The sequence below is a fragment of the Scleropages formosus genome, chromosome 17, assembly GCF_900964775.1.
Source record: "Scleropages formosus chromosome 17, fSclFor1.1, whole genome shotgun sequence".
Lineage (NCBI taxonomy): Eukaryota > Metazoa > Chordata > Actinopteri > Osteoglossiformes > Osteoglossidae > Scleropages > Scleropages formosus.
The window spans coordinates 2,022,800-2,044,435 of record NC_041822.1 but is presented as its reverse complement, the minus strand read 5'-3'; the positions used below and the strand labels follow the sequence as shown (position 1 = coordinate 2,044,435).

Sequence of the window (21,636 nt, the reverse complement as noted above, 5' to 3'; positions counted from 1 at the left end):
AATGAGAGCATGAGAATCAGAATGAGTTTTATTGGCTAAGTGTGCTGAGACACACAAGGAATTTGCTGTGGTTCTTGATGCTTCCAATATTTACATACAACAAACAGCTGACACAGAATTAAAGAATAAATAGATATTTACAGAGTATACAAACACAAGAGTATAAATAGTAGTATAAATACTGTTTTGCACTGTGTGTGCAAAGCAGATATTTGTCAACATACTGTGAAGATTTCACACTGCATAGCAACCTGATGGCAATATTCTATTAGATACTACAGACACAGTGACTTTGCAATTTCAAAACAATCCAAAAATGTTCATTTGAAATATTTTCTCACTATAGTACACTAAAAGATCAAAGAACAAGGTGCAAAAAGAGATCCGGTTTCTGAAGCAGTGCGTACTGATTGCAGCTGAGTGTAATAAAAGGCACAGTGAGACTTGTGTGATTATTTTGAAATGTGAAGTCACACTATTTTCAAGTCACTTTCAAATAATCATTTTGGATTTTAACTCTGTCTATATATGATCAATTTCTGGTTCTTGGCAGTTGAAACAAATGCCTTATTGCTTTCCTTGACTTTGCGTCCACAGAATTAAACTCTAAAAGATCACAAACTACCAATGGCAAGATGACCAATGTGAAGTTCTACAGCGGAGTTTACAGGAACCCTATGACACCACAGGGGCTCTAGAGCTCTGACAAATACCGCAGTGGTCCACTGAGCTGCTCTGTGAAGAATCAGAACCTCGAGGAAGACGCATTTGCGATGCAGCACCAGTCTTTAAAAAGAAGCAAGGTAGGGGAACATCATATATATTTTATTATTGGAAGGTGAAAGAGAGGGGGAATTCTAAGGCACATTGCTAACATTATACATGTTCAGTCCTGACTTATAACACCCATTGGTGTAATTCACTAACTCATCCCTAACACTGGTGGTCCCACTAGAGGTGCATGGGAACTGATGGAAAAGAGTGAAATTACCACCTTGGGAGTCTCAGGGACAAAGGAAGGGGGTGAATTGCATTCTCTAAGGCCATCCCTGCTTCCAAATGTCTTCATGCGCATGCGGGACTCTGGGCTGGACCTTCTCAGTAGCTGCAGGAGACGGAAGGGGACGGAACAACAGTGGGTGTGAGAGGCAAGGTAGGAGGCTGCCGGCCACAGTTTAACCAGTACACCTGTCCAAACTAACAAGAAACAACAAACACTAACAGCAGCCTGAACACAACAGACATCAGTGTCATAAGAATAACATGGAACAAGTACTAATGTTCTATACGTCAAAAGTGACTGTCTTACTCTAGAAAAGAGTATTTAATACAATTCTGAAAACATAAACTTTCATTCTGCTGTTCTTTTTGTTCTTTAAAATATTATTTTCTCCTGTTATCTGGTCCTAATTCATCCCAAGTTCACCCCAAAATCATCCTAAATGATGTCTAATATTAGAAAGAAAATGTCGTGTCACACAAACTTTTACGAAATTTTACCTTTTAACCATTTATTTCCAGAAAATAATACATATTTTAATTTGAGTGGCTTTGCATGTGTCTGTGAGGGTTTTTTGAGCAGCAGGCACAGATGCAGTAAAACATGGGCCATATAGAAAGTTATCCATCCATACATCAGTGGAACACACTCTCTCTGTCACTCACACACTATGGGTGTCAGCATACGTCTTTGGACTGTGGGAGGAAACCAGAGCTCCCAGTGGAAACCCACACAGACACGAGGAGAACATGCAAACTCCACACAGACTGAGCGAGGATTGAACCCACATCCTCGCACACCACCCAGACGCTGTGAGACAGCAGCACTACTCACTGTGCCACCGTGCCGCCCCAAATATGATAAATAAAGGCAGAAATTAATGGTTTATTATTTTATAGCTACTATTTTCTAAGGTTTACCAAGTCTATAGGGCAATAGTGAGCTATTCACAGAAATGTCATTCATTAAAGGTCTAGTCCATATAAAATACATTTTAAAAAATACCAACAGATACTATGCCTCTACAGGCTTCAAAAAGATGATCGATATGTCACATTTAAATAAATTAATAAGAAAAATTAAAGTAGAAAGATTCAAAACTGAGGATACCAACACATGATTAGGCAAGCAAGACTTTAGAACTCAAGAATGTGATCAAGAGTGTGGGCATCTGGTTCCCATAATTCATTGCATCTCAGTCTCTCACACAGCCAATATGAACAATTTTAAAAGGTAGTATGAGTTTATCGCACCAGGCCACATGTCGCTATCTCAGACTGAATGTCACAGACCACATAAATGAGAACCTGGACCAATTAACAATAAATTGTATTAATAATCTCAACCCAGACAAAAACTTCATATTGGGAGACCAATTAATGGGAGATGAGTATATCCCCCATCAATGTTTTACAAGAAAAAGGCAACAAAAATACTAATGGCTGGACAAGTAATACCATGTTCACACTGCAGAGGGCATGAGAAATGTTTTGAGCTTTCACATGGCTAGGTACATTATGCATGTATTATGTGTGTATTATGAGCACAGTCAGGTAGCAAGAAGAGTGTAAAGTCAGAAAGTCCTTGGAGTGTGTGCTGCAGAACAATGACTTCCATCCATGACCTCACCTCTTCTGCAAGGACGGGCTCGGAAGATCGGCTGATGGCCGATATATGCGGCTCATCCGTCGGCTCGTCCAGCTCATTGTCTGTGTAGGCCCCGCCCTCATCAGCTGTGTCATCATAATCACTGATGAGCCGGCTGTCCATGCTCAGGTAGTCGGCACTCATGGCCGAGAGGTAGGACATGTGATCGTCGTGGAGCTCAAGATCCCCCTCCGTCCCGTCCAGCTAAAAGAGACACATGATGGATCTTGGTACAGAGAGGAGCAAAACAAAAACAAGAACAAAAAGAACCAAGCTGTAGACCACCACCAACTGAAGATCTTCAACAGAGCATGCCAAAAAAACATGCACAGAGAAGGATTCAGAGGTTCTCCCATCTCTGGGGAAAGAGTACATCTAATGCAATAATGACAAAGAATTCATTATAAAGCAATGGAAAAGGGCATGCACTACAGAGTTCTATGCATGTTAACTTTTGTTTAACATTAGACAATGTGTTAAAGAGCTACGAGGAAGTGAGAATGAGCAGAAGTTGAACTGGGATACTGGTTTGTAATGACTGTCAAGTTCTGCAGTTTGGGTTGCGCTCTATTCAATTACCTTCCCTTCAGACACCCACACGGCCTGGGCCTGCTGCTCTCGTATAGTGTCCTTCACGCTGCCATACCACGCATCATTGGCTGAATTCAAATCAATGGTCGCTGAAGTAAAGAACAGAAATCAACAAATGTGGAACATTTACCATTTGTTTCATACTTACCTTTGCACCATAACAACCCCGATAGCAGATTAACATTGTGCAACAGTATTTCTCAGTTGAGAAGATATTTTTAAGGGTGTTTTCATATGCCCTTTTGAAAAGAGAAATCAATGTTAAAGTTGGAGACCACCTAACAACCCAGACTGACCAGTGAAGAGGTGTGAACACGTTTTCTTCAACTTGACTGCCTGCTCATAGAGTTTGCGTGAACTGCGGTTGGAGCTTGGGATCACACGCTGACGCATGGTCTTGACACCTTGCTTGCTATCTGGGTTGAAGAAAATGACGATGGGGTACCACTGGGTGTAGTTGAGAGTGTCCACAGCCTTGGGTGTCACATCTAGCAGGGCATGCTTGTCCTGGGTAACATCGGAAAAGGGAGGCACACTGATCAAGCTTAGTTTTATGCAAGATACTCAGCTCTGCTGCAACAGGAAGCTGAAGGGTCTCCTAACCTGCTCAATTATTTGACGGATGGTGTTGAGACGCACTACACCGGAGGACTTCTCAGAACCTGCGTCCTTGGGCTCCGTTTCTGAATGAGACACACCATCATTCAAGGGTCTGCATTTGGTAGAGTACTCTAAATATATTCCAAAAAAGTAACCACCTGGACCACAGTGAACACAGGCACTTTATACACTTTTAGTGAGGTATTTTACTCACTGGCAATCATGAACTCATTAGGGAGATCTGAGGCAAGCTTCTCACTAGCTGCATCAGCTATTGGACCAAACAGCACCACAGGTCTTCTGAAGCCAGCTGAGAATGCGATAAAAAATTTGTTCCGTTATTACAGAGACTGAGGCATATTTTGTGAAAGTTACTACCCAGTACTGACAGCCTTCCTCTTATTTCACTCATCCCACTCTTAGTCCCCCATCTCCTTTAACCCTTGTCCTCACTGCCATCCATCAACCTGAGCTTGAAATTTGTTCCACTGTACGAGCCCCACAGTACATAAACCTTAAGGAACCAATGGAGTCCATCATAACTTGCACTGAATTGCTGCTTGACTTGACCTGATGCGTCAAACTGAAATAATACCTTGCAAACAGTTTTGGTATTATCTTCATTTCTCTTCCCTGTTTCTTCCTAAAAAACTCAAAAGTTCCCCTTATGTCCTGAGAGTAGAAAGAATGACCTGATACCCACAAAGATCAACAGAGACCCCATAAATCTTTGAACAAAGGTCCAGTTGCTTTAAGATGTGGACGACATCTCTACAACAAGGTTGTACAATGTCACAAACCTGTCAGATGAGAACCATGTTCTACAGATGCAACCTAGTGGCCTGAAAGACAGCTAAACTGTTGTAAGATACTCCCCTCTCACAGGAAGCCCCAGAGTCCAAAGTTCCTTTCATCAAAAGACCACCCTCTGAAACAACTGGTTGTATGGAAAACTACGCTCCTGTAAGATCATTCTCTAACATAAGAAGAAGCATAGAAACCCACATACGGGTAGCATGAGGTTAAATATGACAGTCTGGGAACCCACCTTCACGTAAGACCACTCTCTCGTAGGCAGGGAAACGAGTGGTGACAGGAGCGGTGGTCATATCCTCACGGTTCTTCCGAAGGTCCTTCTTTCTAGCTGCCCTTTGCCCTCGCATCCTCCAGAAGTCACCCCTGTCATTCCCTGTTCCTTTGTGGGAATTCTGGACATTGGCCATTTGATCAGCCCTGATCACCAAAGAGAAACAGGAGAAGGTATAAAAGGAATGAACAATGTTTTACCACTGTCATTTGTTTATTCATTTTTGCTAACCGCTTGTCCTGGTCAAGGTGGTGGTGGTTCGGAGACTATCTGAGAAGCACTGGGTGGGGGGGCACAACCTGGACAGGATTCTAGTCCATCACAGGGTAACAGCACATGCACACACTCATTCATCCATGCAGGCATTAAGGGCAATTCAGCTTCACAAATTCACCCGTACTGCATGTCTTTGGACTGTAGGGGGGAAACCTACGCAGACACTGGGATAACATGCAAATTCCATGGATAAAAACTTGAAACTATGCCCGTACAGCCCAAGCGCTACCTGTCGTGCCAATGTGCCGCCCAGAAAATTGGTCATTTTCTGTTATGCTGTTTGTTGGCAGACTGACCCAACAAACGTTCACAATCATTCACTTGATTATCTTTCAGCATCAATACATCACTTTTCTAGTCTAGAGATTCTCAAGACCTTCATCAGTCTTTTGACATGCAACATGCAATTCACATTCATTGAGAGTCAGATTGTTGCATCTCACCAAGCAGAAGGAAAGCAATAAGGATAAACCCTTCTTTGAGTCTTTTGCAAAATGAACATCACTGCACAGGCATAAAGACCTTCAGGGTGTGTCTTCATATATCCTCTCTTGTTGCATAATATAAGAGCTCTAGTATGAATTGTGCCATTCTCAGCGCTGAAAATCTGCTGTTATCACCATGCATGATAGAAAGTAGCAAATCTGCACACCTAAAGACTCTCTGGGGGGATTAAAGTCAAGTGAAGGACATGTCTGCTCCCATATCGGCCTCATTGTCAGTCTAATCTTCCGGCTCAGGATGTCTTCCCCTGCACTTACTCGTCATCAGACCCTTCCTACCAAGTGCTGCTACATCAGATCCCTGACAAACACAGTGGAGGGGACAGGGGATGTAATTGCTTTCTTTTCCTACTGGGAATTCACACCTTCCCCTTGTCATTCTAACTTTAATCCTCTGCAGACTGGTGCAGCGAGACTAGAGTCCAACACAAAGTCTTCAGTGTAAATGATTTAATACCTTAAAGATCACTCGCAGCCACTGCCTGACCTTTCTCTTACAGAGCCTCCCTCATTCCCCTCGTTGTTTGCGTCGCACACAGAAAGGTCAGTGCAGCTAGTAGTGTGCCAAAGCATGGGGTACCTAATTGTGTTTCAGGGTGTAAATGCCTGACAAGCATTAATCCTTTCTCCCATGTATGTAAATCAATTAGTGATGGAAGCCATCACTCCCAGCGATCCCGGAGCACAACAGAGTAAAACACAACTGCTGAGCTGTGACCATTCCTACGGGGAGCAGCACGTACAGCAGTTAAGGACGTACACCGCATAACCACATTTTAGGTTTAATTACCACAAGGTGACACTTGATAGCATCCTAGACAATTAGTCCAAATTGCTCCATTGAATTATACAGCGGTACAAAGAGGTAAAATAGGATAAACAGCCAACATAAACAATAGGAGGAAATGGCTCACCTGCTCTTGTTCGGGATGATGCCTTTCTCCAGAAGTTGATTGTCTCTCCCTACACGGATGGCCAACCAGTTGCCCAGCTTGCCATCATACAGGGTGTCCACCACCTTGAAGATCTCCCCCCGGGAAAAGGACAGGCCCTGCAGGGACTCCTTCTCGTACTCAAAGTGGGTCCTGATGAAGAACGAGTCCCCGCGGCCCGAGGCCATGATGTCCTTGTAAACTGGAACACAGCAGAAAGACAAATGAGTCCCCCGATTGTGTCAGCTCCAGAAGGCACACCTGCACGCTTACAGCCAGATTACTAAAATAATGTAGAGACAATTTTGCTTCCAATGCACCAAGTGACACAGAAGAAAAATACAATTATGTAATGTATAACGTTAGTCACTGCTTTAAGGCATTGTGCAAACTGCCCCTGGAGTAAATAAAAAAAGTTATAAAAATGGTCAACAATTAAGAATAAACTACTTTATCGATACAAAGATTATACTTTTAGTTTTTTTGATCCTGGCATTAAAAACACAATATTTCAGCGCAAGAAGCCAAGACATATTGCTGCCACCTGCTGCTGTGACGTGTCAGTGGAAAGGACATGTGGTTCAGTAAAACCACGAGAGCAGACTGACATAACAGCTGAAAATGAGCAAATAAAAGCTAGAAATGCTTTCAAACTACACAGTATCATAAGATCTTCTATGAGCAGGTTCGTCTGTAACGGAAGGGATCATGCAAAAGAATCAAGGACTGTAAACAGAAAAGAAAAATTAATAAAGAAAAAAATTAAGTTATAAAATCCTCATCTGACATTTCACTCATGCAATGCTGCTGATACACCCCCACCCCTCCTCTATCTAGCTCTATCCTTGATTTCCCCTAACCCCACACTGACCTTGCAGTCTTCTTTCAGTGCAGTAGCCTATATGTCACAGATGGGGGGGACAGTTAGACTGTAGCTCCTGGGGCACCATGCCAGGCCGGGCAGAGAAGCATGCCCCCGTCAACAGCACCCACCGCACATCCAGCAGAGGTCAATAGTGCACGCCCTGCATCCTGATGGGACGGCAGCACCGGAACTGGTGGCAGTCCAAATTCAATATTGCCTCCGAATGCTCACCTCCTCTGACCCAGCTGCTTACTTTACAGAATTTCACTTGCTAATGGATTGCTACTCTGCGGATGAGACCTCTCACGCTGGGACGCTGTGGCACACGCGCAAAAACACAAGTGCGCACACACTGCATCAGCCCTGTGTTAATGATGTGTCTGCCCACAATGTAGGACACCTCTCAAGCAACACAACAGGAAAACTACCCTTTAATAAGCAGGATTTGCTGTACATGGGTGCTCCTCGAAACCAGCTGTACTGAGCAACATTGCACTTATATAGTGCTTTCTGTGCAGCTATGGAAATCTACGGAAATACACACAGAGCTGCGCGGCAGACCCAGCGGCAGACCCTCCTCCTAGCTTCTATTTTCCATGATGGTTCGGCGGTGTCTTGGCATGCGGTCACATTCTAGAGCTTGCTTTGCATATTCTAAAAATGCCCTTTTCCTCATGCCAACACAGTCAGAGGTTACAAAGAGTTGTTGCCACTCCACTAGGAGCACAGACCATGATGTCACAGCCCAAACTGGTTCTTACCAGTCCCAGTTATCATGCCAGTGTTTCTGTGGACACTTTCACACACAAGTGGCTAAGAGTGTGCGCGTGCTTAATTACCCAAAGCGATCAGAGCAAAATTAAACCAGCAGCAAGATGTATCTGTACAACTTAATTCATATCTTCAACCTTATGTTTCCTATGTGTGCTGCCTGGGACATCCAAAATCAGAGTAAGTCTGGGGAACAGTACACACCATCAGGCTTGCTCTGTGCTAGTATGGTCACAGTCTCTCCCTTGGGGATCTCCAACAGGAAGAGCACAGCCTCCTCACGCACCAGGCCTCGGAAGTCGACGTTGTTCACCTGCAGAGACGCACGAGAGTAGAACGCGTCCTTGAGACCCCTCTCTTACCTGCTCAATTGAAAACTGTACTTGGTGTAAACGGTTCTCAGTGAAAATCTGCTCCTTTATCCTACTTCATGCAATGAGGACAGGAAGCTGACTGAAATGCGAACAGCTGGTAGGACTTCCACTGAACAGAGCCTCAATAAAGGAGTATGAAATTCAGAACACAATGCATGTCGAACAAGGGAGTAATAAAGAAAGGAAACATTTCAAGTCACCTTTACGATCTGGTCCCCAGTTTGGAGCCCCTCCTCTTGGGCAGGGCTGCCCTCCTGAACCCCAGCGATGAAAATGCCCACGTCGTTTCCTCCAGCCAGACGCAGACCTACGCTCTCACCCTTCTGGAAGCTCACCATGACAGTGTTGCTCCTGCGGGAGAAAACAAGCTTGTATTGAGGCTACTCTTACCAAGAGAAACAACGTGACCAGCCATTAAAATTTCAAATGACATGTCACATGAAACTGAAATTTCACTACAATGTCACTGTAATAATAAGGAAGGAGTTGTGGATAGAATCTTAGAATTTCAATATATAATATACCTTTAGGTATCCAAAATATAATCTCAAACAGATTTAAAAGCAAAGACTGCTACACCTTTTTCCGGCTTAATGAATGCTGGAAGAACCAGTATAATAAGTGTGAAACGATATACCCATATATCTCCTCATCCTCAGGACTGGGGCGGAGCAAGATTTTTGGGGTAGTGTTAACAGCTGTAAAACAAAATTAGTATCCTTAACATTTTTTACAGCTACGGCGATTAGGGTGTAAGAAACATGGGACACACCTTGTTTTATTTCTTGGTCTAATGATGTTATCTATGCACAGTATTTCTTGCTTTAGTTTAATTTTAGTGGGTGGTTTCAAAATATTCCAAGGCGCCATGCATAAAATTAATAGTTGTGACATTAACTTTACGTGTCATGAGGCGAATAATGGTAATTAAAACATGAAACATCTCAGTGACTGCTTCTCAGACTCCCAGGGGCTTCGTGAGTACCTGGAGCCTCCTGCTTTTGCAGCTCCTCCTTCTCCACCTCGGATGGATGGTGGTCTTCGGGACCCCTGAAGGGGGAAGCCATTGGGCTCACCTTAGTTTGCTTGCTTTGGGGTTCATCCCTGAAAACATGAGAACAATATCCAGCACTGCAGTCAATTCTATGTTATATGCAGTCTTTTAACCTGGTGGAATCCTGGAAACATATGACTCATTATTATTATTATTATTAGAGTGGCTTAGCAAATACCTTGAACAAAAATGACTTTCATGACTTACAGTGTGACATTTTAAACATATACAAGTCGGATATTCACTAAAGAAATGCTTATGTTGATTAAGATTTCAGAAACAACATGGCCACATCTTCAGAACCGCTCGTCCCATACGGGGTCACGGGGAACCGGAGCCTAACCCGGCAACTCAGGGCGTAAGGCTGAAGGGGGAGGGGACACACCCAGGACGGGACGCCAGTCCGTCACAAGGCACCCCAAGCGGGACTCGAACCCCAGACCCACCGAAGAGCAGGACTGTGGTCCAACCCACTGCGCCACCGCACCCCACAACATGGCCAGCGGTCCTGTTATGGAAAACAAAGGAAACAGAGATTTTGACCAACAAAACTTAAATTCTGAGAACTGGAGTCGTCACCTGTGCTTCTCGCGGAGTCTCTCGTTGGAGGAATGCGAGGACAGGTCAGAGTGATGGGACTGTCGGTCCTCCTGCGGAGAGTAGGATCGGTAGGACTCGATTTCGGAGATGTCTGTCGGAAGGCAGGAACGACACTTAAAACTGTGGATTACACTTAAGATGCCTTCACCCAAAAAGCCCGATCCCCTCCAAGAGTCCCAAGAAGCACCAGCAGAAGACCTTGCATACCACAGTAAAGCAAACTTGAACGGACCAAGTTCTGCCCCGTTATAACTTCAGAGAAAAATATCTTAACATTTCATAAAACGCTGCTGTTCCCCCACCACTTTTTGTCACAGGATACCATTAGTCAAAACGCACCCAGTGTTGTTCCCTTAAAAATTCAGCTGCTCAAGAGCATGAAGCTGGTTAAAAGCACCAATCATTTATTAATCCCTATTGCAAGGCTGAATATTTATTCCAAAGAACATAAAACTCTCAGGGTCTATTAAGTTATTTATCATCGAAATGACATCAAGGTATCTTTAAGGTAACAGTAATGGGTGCCTCATAATGTTAACATGCAGTTTTAATGTTCCTTCCCCAAGCTGGACGCACCATTTTCCTGACAGCATCGAAGAGTTCAAGTACAGAAACCCCTCTACTTACGTAAATTTTTACTGATAAATAAATCCGGATTTATATAAAAAATTCCCAGCATACACATTATTTGCAGATTGCACTTTTACTTTACAGAAAACATCTGAAATACGTTAAGCACAAGTCAGCGAAACCAGACAAGGCAGGAAGCTGCATCTTCCCAGTTCTCGTGTGTTTTGAGCCGTGAATGCATCTCCTCTCATTACTGTAGTGCTTCTTTCTCATTTTTTTTACCCATTTCATTATTCACAATGCCTGATGGTAAATGTCCACTTGAAGGAAAACAAGAATAGTTTCACAAGCGTACAGCAATCAATTTGGAGATTAAATTGAAATAATAATGAAGTATGAAGGTGGACAAAGGTTACCGCCTATAGCACGGGAACCAGATTGAGCCGTATCGACTATAAATACGATAGTGAAGGATGCTGCACGTATAAAGAAGCACGTGATGATGTTGAATGGTGGGAGAGGAGGGGAATCTGAGATATGTAACTTTTGACTTACGTAAGGGGTTGAAGAACGGCCTATTTGCGCAAGTCAAGGGGTGTCTGTATAAGTCTAAGAAACACCTACAGTTTACCATGTTTTCAATGAATAATAACTATTAAGTATACACCTCGGCAGTGCCACAGATTAACATTATAAAGGGGCAGAGCAAGACATTCGACATTCATCTGACAAAAGATCAACCTCTGAAAACAGAAGTACCTTAAAAGACCTTCAGAGGACCCAGGTGTGAGATTAAGATGAAGAACAGCTTGAATTGTCCTGGTAAACTGAGCCATGAATAAACATATCTCACACATCTGTTGGTTCCCTAAGACAAGAATGTCTTGGGGAAGTTTTTCTTTTTCTTTTTTTTAAAAAACTGTTTTCTGAATCTTGGCTTAAGCACACAAGTGTTTCCCCAGGACAGTTCTGAAAATCACAGTTAATTTCATCTAGATATGAAATTAGAGAGCAGGACATAATTATTAGGACCATTAGAGTCAGAAAATTATGCACTGGCCAGAAAGCAAGTTAACATTACTGGGTTTTAATAAAAGAATTACTGAAGTATAAGGGTGTCTTAATGATTTGCTTTCTCAACTCTCATGAAAAGCAAAAAAAACAAAAAAAAAAAACAAAAAAAACAAAAAAAAACAAAGCAAGTCAAATAGCAGAGCATCGTGTTCCCCGTCAAAAACAGATGTCTTGTAGATATGAAAGGTGCTACAGCGCTCTCAATTCGGAAGTGAGGGGCTTTTAAAAAACGCTCAAATATGGTTTTGGGACATACGCTTGAAAGGCTAAAAGCAAGGTTTAAAAAATAAAAAATAAAAACAATCACAGATTATGTCGGAATTGAGAGAACGGCGTGTGGTTAAAAATCCACACACGTGTCATTCCTTTTCCTATGTGTGAAAAGAAGTAGTTCTGAGAGGCAAAAAGAGCACTCCCCTGAGACTGCCAGACGCTCCTGTGGGAAGCACAGACAAATTACAGTTTACATTGGGCTGGAGAGGGTATAATTACAGCCCGCTTCCTCTGGGAAAGGGTCAAATTAAACGAAAGGGGAGCAAGAGAAAAATGGCGCCTCTTAGATTAAACACAAGACAGTGAGAGAGCCCTTCAATCTACTTTGTTAAAGATTATCGAGTGACAACCTTTCATCACGAACAGCCAAACTGGGAACCGGGGTCAAGGGTGTTCGTTTTTAGAGTGAACGCGCTCAGGGTTTCCGCCCTGCACTTGGCCCGCTGGAACCCTCTGCAGTGAGGGCTAAATGGGTCAGCGCCCACCCGGCACTGGGTACCGAGGCAAACGTGGCCGGGTGTCAGATCCCTCATCTTGTCCTCCACCTCCTTCCCTCCCCCCCGACAATGGCTAATCGGAGCATGCCAACAACTCAGAAAAGGCACGAAACTCTGAAAATGTGTCAGCAATGGAAGTAGAGCTCATTTGCATGTACTTAAGCTTTGCACAACATGGCGAAAGGGAGCAACTTACATTAGTAGTTCTTGTTTCTATTGCTTTTAATGTTGATGATCATGAGCAAAAAATTTTGTTTAGCTGTCATAACCATATACTATGTTAGAAAATGATTTAATGAAGCTTACCCGATTTGGAAAGGAATCTTGCAGAAAATAAAGGCTGAACTAGACACACACATTCATAATGGTAATAACACCAAAAAGAAGGCTCAATCTACCATGGACTAATCCTGCTAAAAAAAAAAAAAAAAAAAAAAAACAGGACAGGTACATTTCAGCAATAATATTTTTGTATTTTTTCAAATAAATATTACAAACATTGGTTATAAGTATATGTGAGCTGTATGCATTCTCTCTTTATATATTCTGGATGGTCTGACTGAAATAAATTCACTTAGTTTTGTTTAAACAAAAAAAAAAAAAAAAAAAAAAACAAAAAAAAAAATCACACCATACAAAATAGTGAAGAACTGTTTTTTTTTATTGATTTTGGAAAATATGAAAAAGCAAAAGTTAGAAAAAAGGAAGGGCAAAACGTAAAAAGCTTTACAACGTTGTTATGGCACAGTCATTTTAAAGATAAATGGCAACCAAACTTATGCTGTGTCTCGGGGTCCTTCAGCTAAAAGTATGACATTTTATCTGTAAAAAAAAAAGAACACAAAATAGATTGTATTGTAGAAACGATGGCCTTTGTCAAGTCAAGTGAAATTCCTGGAATTAAATATAATCATATCATAGTAGTTGTGTTAGGCAGAAAAATATGTAATGTCACTGTTCAAAGCCATATATTGTACACAAAATGTATTTTTTAAAGAACCTCTTTTCAACTCAGTAAAATCAGGACATGTTCAAAATCAATCGGATTATTGGGTTGCTACCAGACATGCAAAGACAGTATGCCCTATTTAACCTTAATTTTATTTTTAACCTATTAAATGCCAGTTCTGTTTTTACACTCGGAGGCATGTAAGGTCATTTATATCCTGCTAGAAATATTTCGCCATATTAAATTGCTAAGAAGCAACTGGATACAAATGAAAGAAAATTTATCCCAATGTCTGAGGGAATATTACAAATATAAACTGCAGTATTTTTCATACTGAGTTAATGTGTAGTGCCTCATTAAGAAACTTGTTTTGTATTAAATTATTTATCTTCAGACAGGCACCTTCATCTAAAGGAAATTTATACTATATAAACTCATGTGAAAAAGAACAGATACCCTCTTTCAGTTCTATGGTTTTGTGCATCAGGACATAACAAAAATGTATTTGGTACTTGCAAAATCCTAAAATAAAATAAATCTAACCTCAGGTGACAAACACAACAGATTTCACTGTCATTATTTTTTTTTTAAAAAAAATTAAGTCAACATTTCTTTTTTCACCAGTCAGTGGTAGAGTTGCTGCTGTGCTTGGGATCATTTCCCTATTACAGTACATGACCCAATTTTGGCCAGCTTTAGCTGTCACACAGCTTTGTCTCTAGAATACTTTGGTATAATAAGTTCATGGTTGACTTGACTGCAGGGTACCCAGGTCCTGCGGCCACAAAACAAGCCCAAATCAACATTTCTCCACTACTGCACTTTGACGGTTGGTACGAGGCATTTGTGGTCATACACCATGTTTGGAGTTGTGTACAATGACAACACACCTCCGCTTTGGTCTCATATGCTTTGTTCAGATGCAATTTTGCAAACCTAAGCTGTGTTGAAATAATTATTATTATTATTATTATTATTTTTTTTTTTTAAAAGAAAGAAGAGTCTTTCTCCTGGCCATAGATTTCTTGATATAGGTGTTGGGTTCTCTGCAATTTCTAGGCATTATACAGTATAACCTTGGGGTCAGTTTTCCAGGGTGCCCATTCCTGGGAAGACTGGAAACTGTCTTCAGTGTTCTCTCCATTTCTAAATAATCTTTCTCATTGTCGACTGTTGCTGCTCATCCATTTGGAAAAGGTTATAAGGCTGCCATTTTAAAACAATTTGAAATCCACCAATTACTTCTCTTAGTTCATTCCTGCTGTCTTTTCTCATTGTCATGGTGTTACCACATACCTGAATGCTCCAGACCACCAAACTGCTAAAAGTTCTGCTTTTGCTGGAGGTGGTCATACTTTGTGATGATCAGCTAATCAAGTACTTTCAATTTGATTGGAAGCACCCGGCAGCTAATAACCGTCTTAATTCATATGGATGTGGGAATGGTTTACTTAAATTTATCCCACATTACTTCTGAATTTTGGTTTATTTATTGTTGAATAAATGGTGACAGGGTGAAATTTTGTGTGTTGGTGGAGGCTAGATTTGTCAGTTATAAAAGCTGATGAAGACCAGACTATTATTATTCATGCTCTGAAACCACAGGTCTTTTCAGCACACACCCACACTTTTTGACAACTGAACACTGTCTTGAATATTGTATATAATGAATCAACATTCTATATTTATTGCCCGTTGTACTGTCGGCATTATATTGCCTGCTTCATCATCTGTATTTATTTTCTACTGTCTGTACCTATTGTGTGAGTCTATTCATTGCATTGTATTTACTGTCTATTATTTATTGTCAGGATTGTCTGTGTTTATTACATTCACTGTGTGCAGGAGACACACAGGCGGGAATGCTCTGTGCACATATGATAAGCTTGAAAACATGTGAAACCACTGAACTGAAAGAGGGTATACTTTCTTTTTCACATGCGGTACATGTGTGCAGTATATAATATGTATTTATATATAAATATACACACTTACATGCATTTTGATTAAACAGGAAAAAAAAAACACTGGTAATAATGTGAGTTAAAACCCACAATCCTTACATCAAAAACAGTGCTGTAAGCAACACTCCAGAATATCAAGCACGTCTGATTCCTTTGCTCCATCCATGTTTTGCCACCCAAAGTCTGTGGTGCCCAGAGAAACATTGTTACGGAGAAACACTTGCACTCCGTACTCACCATCAGGCTCCGAGTCGCTGTCAGCAAGCGGGGGGATACGGATCAGAATCTGTCTCCGGTCCCGCTGGACCACCAGCTGAAGCTTCCCGCGGGACTTCTCGATCAGCTTTCCGGCATCAGCAAGGGACAGGTTCTCTGTGACGGTCCCATTGATCTGTGAAGAGAGCCGAAGACGGAGACTGACTAAAGGGCTGCAAAAATATAATACTGCATTGGTGCCACTAGCAATAAGCAAATAAAATCATCCCCTTTATACTGTGTACTTTGGCTGAATACATCTGACAATGGAGCAGTAGAAGCCAGCAGAAGCCCTGTCACTTCACTAGGAACCAGCCCACATTGCTTGTCTGTTTGGCGAGAGTTTCAGTGAGATACATGTTTGTTCTTGAGTCTATAGGATATCAACATGTCATAGTGGAAAACATACTACAACTGAGCCGGAACTCTAAAACGTAACAGAGAAACTACAAGGCAAGTATATCTTTGATGATTATATATATGTAGATTAAACTCCTGCAAAAACTGTTGTACCTCATGCACGTTTTTTTTTTTTCCTTTTTAAATCAAAGCTGGTTAACAGCTGATGGTCCAGATCATCTCACAATTGTACAGCTGTTTGCGCCTTCAACTTTAACTTTTAAGAAAAGATTCATGCTGCTGTTAATTTGTGTTCGACAGGCTACATCTGGACTTGTTCATTCAAAATGCCAGTGTAAGTTTATAAAATGCAAATGGACGTGTAAGAAGACAGACATGACTACCTTGAGAATGATGTCACCTTCCCTCAGGTTCCCATCCTTGGCTGCAAGACCGGTACTGGTCATCTCCTTGATAAAGATCTGACTGCCGAGGCGAAGGCCATACTCTGCAATCGAAAGTAAAGAAAATACTTGCGCAAAAACATGTGTATGTGTACTCAGGCAGAGGTGACGCTCAACAGACGAGGCTTACAAGGTCATGGCTATAAAGTGCTGGGAATGTCATAGAGTAAAATCACTCATATTTAGCTTTATAACCCATGAACCCTGACTATCAGGACAGAATAAGTGCTACAACACATCAACACAACCACGACTTCAGGAAGCGTCCCACTAGTATCACTGCATTAATACTGCTTAGTGTTGTCAGCTGTGCGTGATTTATTTTCCTGTACACTCATCGCATGCTTTAACAAAAAGTACCATTTATAAATGCTTCCACACTTTTTGGTTCATAATGATTAATACATAGTTTTTTACGTAGTTTGCTACACTTTCCCATTAGTATTTTGACATCAAGGATGACCAATCTATGGTTTTGTCATGTCAGAAGACTTTTAACCCTCTCCAGGAAGATGTTGCAATTTAGCATCAGCTGAAATTAGATAAATACCGCTATGAATATTTATAGATGATTTTCTGTATTTAGAGACCACTGGACTAGTATTAATTTCGCCCTGACAGGGTTAAACTAAGAGTTAACCAAGAGTGGGTATGTTTACGTAAGAACATTTTTAAAAGAGTAATGTCAGATATTTTCATACTGGATTGTCAAGGGTCCCAAGTGCCACTTTTAATGTATCAAATTTAATACCTGGCAGTATCAGATACCTGCTGTGTATGCAGAGCATTATAAAATACTAGTTAGAGGTGGATTTTACTGCAGCACACAGAAGTGCACAGTCAGTGCCTAGTAACCTAAATATAGCAGGAGTCTTAGGAATAGTGGCTGAACTCGACCAGCCTCACCTTCATTGGGCCTGTTTTTCACCAGCAGGACACTAATGGGCTTCTCCAGAGGCTCGTGGTCATAGTCTCGGGTTCGAGGGGGGGCAGGAGAAGGAGAGCGCTCCTGCAGGTGGTCACGGCTCCTGCTCCTCACAATCCTCTCATCTGGGCGGGGCTCATACTTCCTGCGCTCATAGCTGAGGTCACGGTTGTAGCTGCGAGCGGGACTAAAGTCTCGGTCGATGCTGCGGCCCCGGCTGTGCTCCCTTTGATAGCGTCGCTCGGGGCTGGGTTCTCGGTCCAAGGTTCGGCCCCTGCTGCCATCGCGGCGATACTCACGCTCAGGGCTCAGGTCCCGCTCCAAACTCCTGCCACGGCTGCGCTCGCGGCTGTACCCCAGGTCTCGGCTGTAGTCGCGGCCCCGGTATTCAGGCTCCAGGTAGCCACCACGCCCTCGCTCCTTCTCCAGGCTGTGGTCCCGGTCGCGAGGGTATCCCAGACCTCCATTGCCTTCGGGCCAACCAGGTTTGGTGCGGCCGCTGTGGGTGCTCTGAACACTCCGTCGGTCATAATCGTCATAGTCAACGACACGCTCCTGCACATCAGGGGATGGGGGGCGTTTCAGGGTTTGGACAGGGACCTTCCTGGGTCTCTTTACAGTCTGTATGGAAGGCACAGAGGCAGAGTCAAGATTTCACCACTCAGGCCAACACAACCCATTTACTCATATCAGCAGGTACGTAAAATTACAAAATCAATTTCCGTGAATAAATAAACCTTAGAGCCGTCAAGTCTGCACTGCTACAAATATATCGGTACTAACAATCCCAATATTCCACCAGACTGTGCTAAACCCATGCACTGCAATCCTGTCCTTTTTCAATCAATATATACTTGTGCTGCAAATGCAGTATACCTGAAAAATTTGAAAGACGAGAAAATGTCACACTTGCATAAGACACAAACATTGCTGCATTACACACAGACATTTAAATTCTTTAAATAAAAATAAAAAATAAAAAAAACACAACACAATTCAACATAAACAGGAATCCTAGAGGTTCAGCATGTTACAAGCCAACATTTGATTGCAGGATTTGTTTTGGGATTTCATTGTACTAAACTATTAATTGTCATCAAAACAAAAATCCCTTCGGAGACAAGGGAGACGCTCACAATCTTGGCTGTCTTCCCGCATTTTCTCAGCTGCTGCACGGCGAACGAGTGAGGCACGTTTTCCATGGGGATGGTGTTGACCAAAATAACACGGTCATTTTCACTGTGGGAATATAAACAATATTTGAAAAGATATGAGCTTCTACCACCACTGTCCCCTCACAGCACTACAAAAAAATACATAACACAATAACGGAACTCAGGGCTGAAGGTGAACAACTGGGAGACTGTAAACTACCTTTCCCCCTCTACGTTACCAAAGTTGCTAAATTTACAAAGGTGCCGAATGACAGATATGGACAGAGGGAGAGACTGACAGGTGCTGTACGTACTAGAGCTGTCCATCTGCTGGCCCTCCAGGAAGAACGTCTGACACAATGATTGACGTTTCTCCGTTGTCCACGTTGGGGTTATCCCGCCCCCCTGACACTGCAATGCCAAATCCCATCTTGGAGTCCTATGTGTTGAAAAAAGCAGAGACAGAAAACTACTCCTGGCTTCCATGGGCTGTAGTCCAAATGTCCACAATGAAGAGAGACATCACAGATTTAGAGAAGCCTTCACTAAGGGCCTTTACTCACATTCACTTCTACAGAGGCCTGTTATACTTTCTAAACATGAATATGTCCTCTACTACAACTTGTAGAAGACTTATAAGACATATCGATAGTTCCCAACTGACTGCCGTCTGTTATCCTTGAGCAGAAAATTTCACGCTGTGGACAATGAACCCAGGAATGGAACAAGGCCGAGAGACATGCTGAGAAGCTCATTCTTTACAATGTTTACATTCCTGACATATTCTGGTATCTCTTATTCCATATTCATACTGCAAGCTGTCACTGTCAAATAATTGCAAGAAAATTTCTGCATGAGTCAGTGTGTGAGGCTTCTTACAGTATGTGTTGCTTTCACCTTTTGTGCAAGAAGGTTTCTGGAGAAAAAAAAAGTACCCCCCATGTTTGTAGCTAAATATCTATAACAGTATGGTAAGATTTATCCCTGGTCAATCCATACGCCATCATTTATAAAATGGGGCGAAATGGTCATGACCCTGGACCATGCTCTGGGTGCGTTCGGTCTGTGTGTTTCTCTCTTTTCTCTATACATATTTTGCTGCAATGCTGTGCCCTCGGTTGGTAAGAGGGCAGATCCATGGCAACTGATGTGATGCTGAGTAGCGGTGGCAGGTAGCAGCCCGGGCAGGCCCACGGCCCTGTGCCAGCCCCCGCCCCCGACCCCCCACCCCATCAGGACGGCTCCACTGGGCTCCCGCCATTGCCCTCTAACCGCATACATTCCCCCTCCCATCTGCACTTCAGCAATTACATCTCCTAGATTGTCCATTTCTAGTCTTATTCTTCCAGATGGCATTTACAGTGCAATTACAGTACAGTAAGCCATCAGAGCTAAATGTGCTCCTTTTTCATTCCCCTGGAATTTAAAATACAAAATTTTAAAGAACAAAGGACAAATAAGCAGCGTGATGAATGGAGGCAAAATTACTTCATTAAGGCACTGCTTATTAATACTTTTTCCGCACATCACTGCCACATCATAGTTTCTGATCATGGCATGTCAAATCATTTCTCAAATTATTACCAATATTCATGTAATTTACTCCCTATAATTTAATTAAATTTAATAATTTATCGTTTAATTTACTCCCAGTGTCTTTCACTTCATTGAAAAAGTGAGCATAATTCTATTTTGAAGTAGCCTGTATAAAAGAGGAACACAATCTCACACAAACACTCAATCAGCAGGTGCTGAATGTGCAAAGGTCACTGCACTGAACCAAATCTAACTTTTCTCCAGCAGACTATAGCTATGCAAAATGAGTGTGATGACACCATGCTCAGTGATTCCACAATCATACCACAAGTGTGCCTCTATTTCAGTCCTTTATTTTGAGCCAAGCATCTTGGTGTCCTTTCTCATAAACTAAATTCAAGACTGTGTACTTCCTGCAGAACAGAGAATGTGTGGTTGAGCCAGGAAATGACAAGGGTGGTACCTGCAGGCAGCACTGCAGTCTGCATCCATTGGATCGGCAGGACACGTGCACTGCGACGCTCGTCATGGGCGATGCTCGTAACAATAAAGCCTTTAGCCTCGGAAGTCTTTTAATTCGAATATTCACATTTTCCCTTGAACCGAATTTGCCGTAGCTGCTTACGGAGGTTGCATGCAAGATTTTTCCCCATCATTTGTGATTCATTGAAGAAATTTGCATGTATCCCTGTCTGTATAATCAGTATTGCCCTATAGCTGCAATTCTTCAATAATCCTTAATAGCCATCTCCTCATATGCCTCTTCGTTGCTTTAATCACAGAAATATTATATTTATGTCACTGAGATATTAACACCTGTGACCTCCCAGTCTCCTGTGTTTTTCTTTCTGGTTAAGTAACTAAGATACTTGCTGTGGCCACACTTCCGTGTTTATGAAAGACTTATCCTCTTTCTGTGTACAACTGAAAATGTTATTACATTTTGTTTCACAGACTACAAAATATGAGGAAACCATATTTTAATATTATGGCATTTTTTTTATAGAAAACACTATCAGTAATCTTTATAAGAAACAACATGTAGGCAGCTTTACCGAAAATTTCTAAATATTAAAAGTGCGTTGAAAATATTTATTCTGAAAAAAGACGTCACGGAGTACTGTAACGCTCTGAATTTCGTCATGAGAAAGTAACTGCCGAGCATGTAGGTCAGATAACAAAATTTAAGATGTTGCTTCAGTGTGTCTGTCACCCATCTGAGTTCACCACAAGCACCCCAGCGAAGAGCCCTGAGTGCAAATGGGCTGAAGGGTGAGTAAGCACTGCGGGGGCTCCTTTGGGGCACTGGGGCACCAGTGCACAGAGTCAAGTGAGG

At 42.2% G+C, this 21,636-nt stretch overlaps 1 protein-coding gene across 4 annotated transcripts in view; it reads right to left on the bottom strand.

Moving 5' to 3' along the window:
• Positions 1–21,636, bottom strand: part of tjp2b (tight junction protein 2b (zona occludens 2)) — a 68,315-nt gene that overhangs the window by 2,568 nt on the left and 44,111 nt on the right. For 3 of the 4 annotated variants that reach the window (XM_018760040.2, XM_018760041.2, XM_018760038.2), the window contains 18 exons: positions 19,079–19,203; positions 18,747–18,849; positions 17,592–18,231; positions 16,626–16,729; positions 15,865–16,018; positions 10,280–10,391; positions 9,632–9,750; positions 9,284–9,344; positions 8,847–8,997; positions 8,477–8,585; positions 6,619–6,838; positions 4,887–5,071; positions 4,053–4,148; positions 3,842–3,921; positions 3,535–3,745; positions 3,227–3,327; positions 2,630–2,851; positions 992–1,105 (listed from right to left, as the gene is read on the bottom strand). In XM_018760040.2, the coding sequence (XP_018615556.1) occupies positions 992–1,105; positions 2,630–2,851; positions 3,227–3,327; positions 3,535–3,745; positions 3,842–3,921; positions 4,053–4,148; positions 4,887–5,071; positions 6,619–6,838; positions 8,477–8,585; positions 8,847–8,997; positions 9,284–9,344; positions 9,632–9,750; positions 10,280–10,391; positions 15,865–16,018; positions 16,626–16,729; positions 17,592–18,231; positions 18,747–18,849; positions 19,079–19,203 (2,907 nt within the window). The remainder of the gene's footprint in view (positions 1–991; positions 1,106–2,629; positions 2,852–3,226; positions 3,328–3,534; positions 3,746–3,841; positions 3,922–4,052; positions 4,149–4,886; positions 5,072–6,618; positions 6,839–8,476; positions 8,586–8,846; positions 8,998–9,283; positions 9,345–9,631; positions 9,751–10,279; positions 10,392–15,864; positions 16,019–16,625; positions 16,730–17,591; positions 18,232–18,746; positions 18,850–19,078; positions 19,204–21,636) is intronic. The other variant, XM_018760039.2, reaches the window with a different exon arrangement.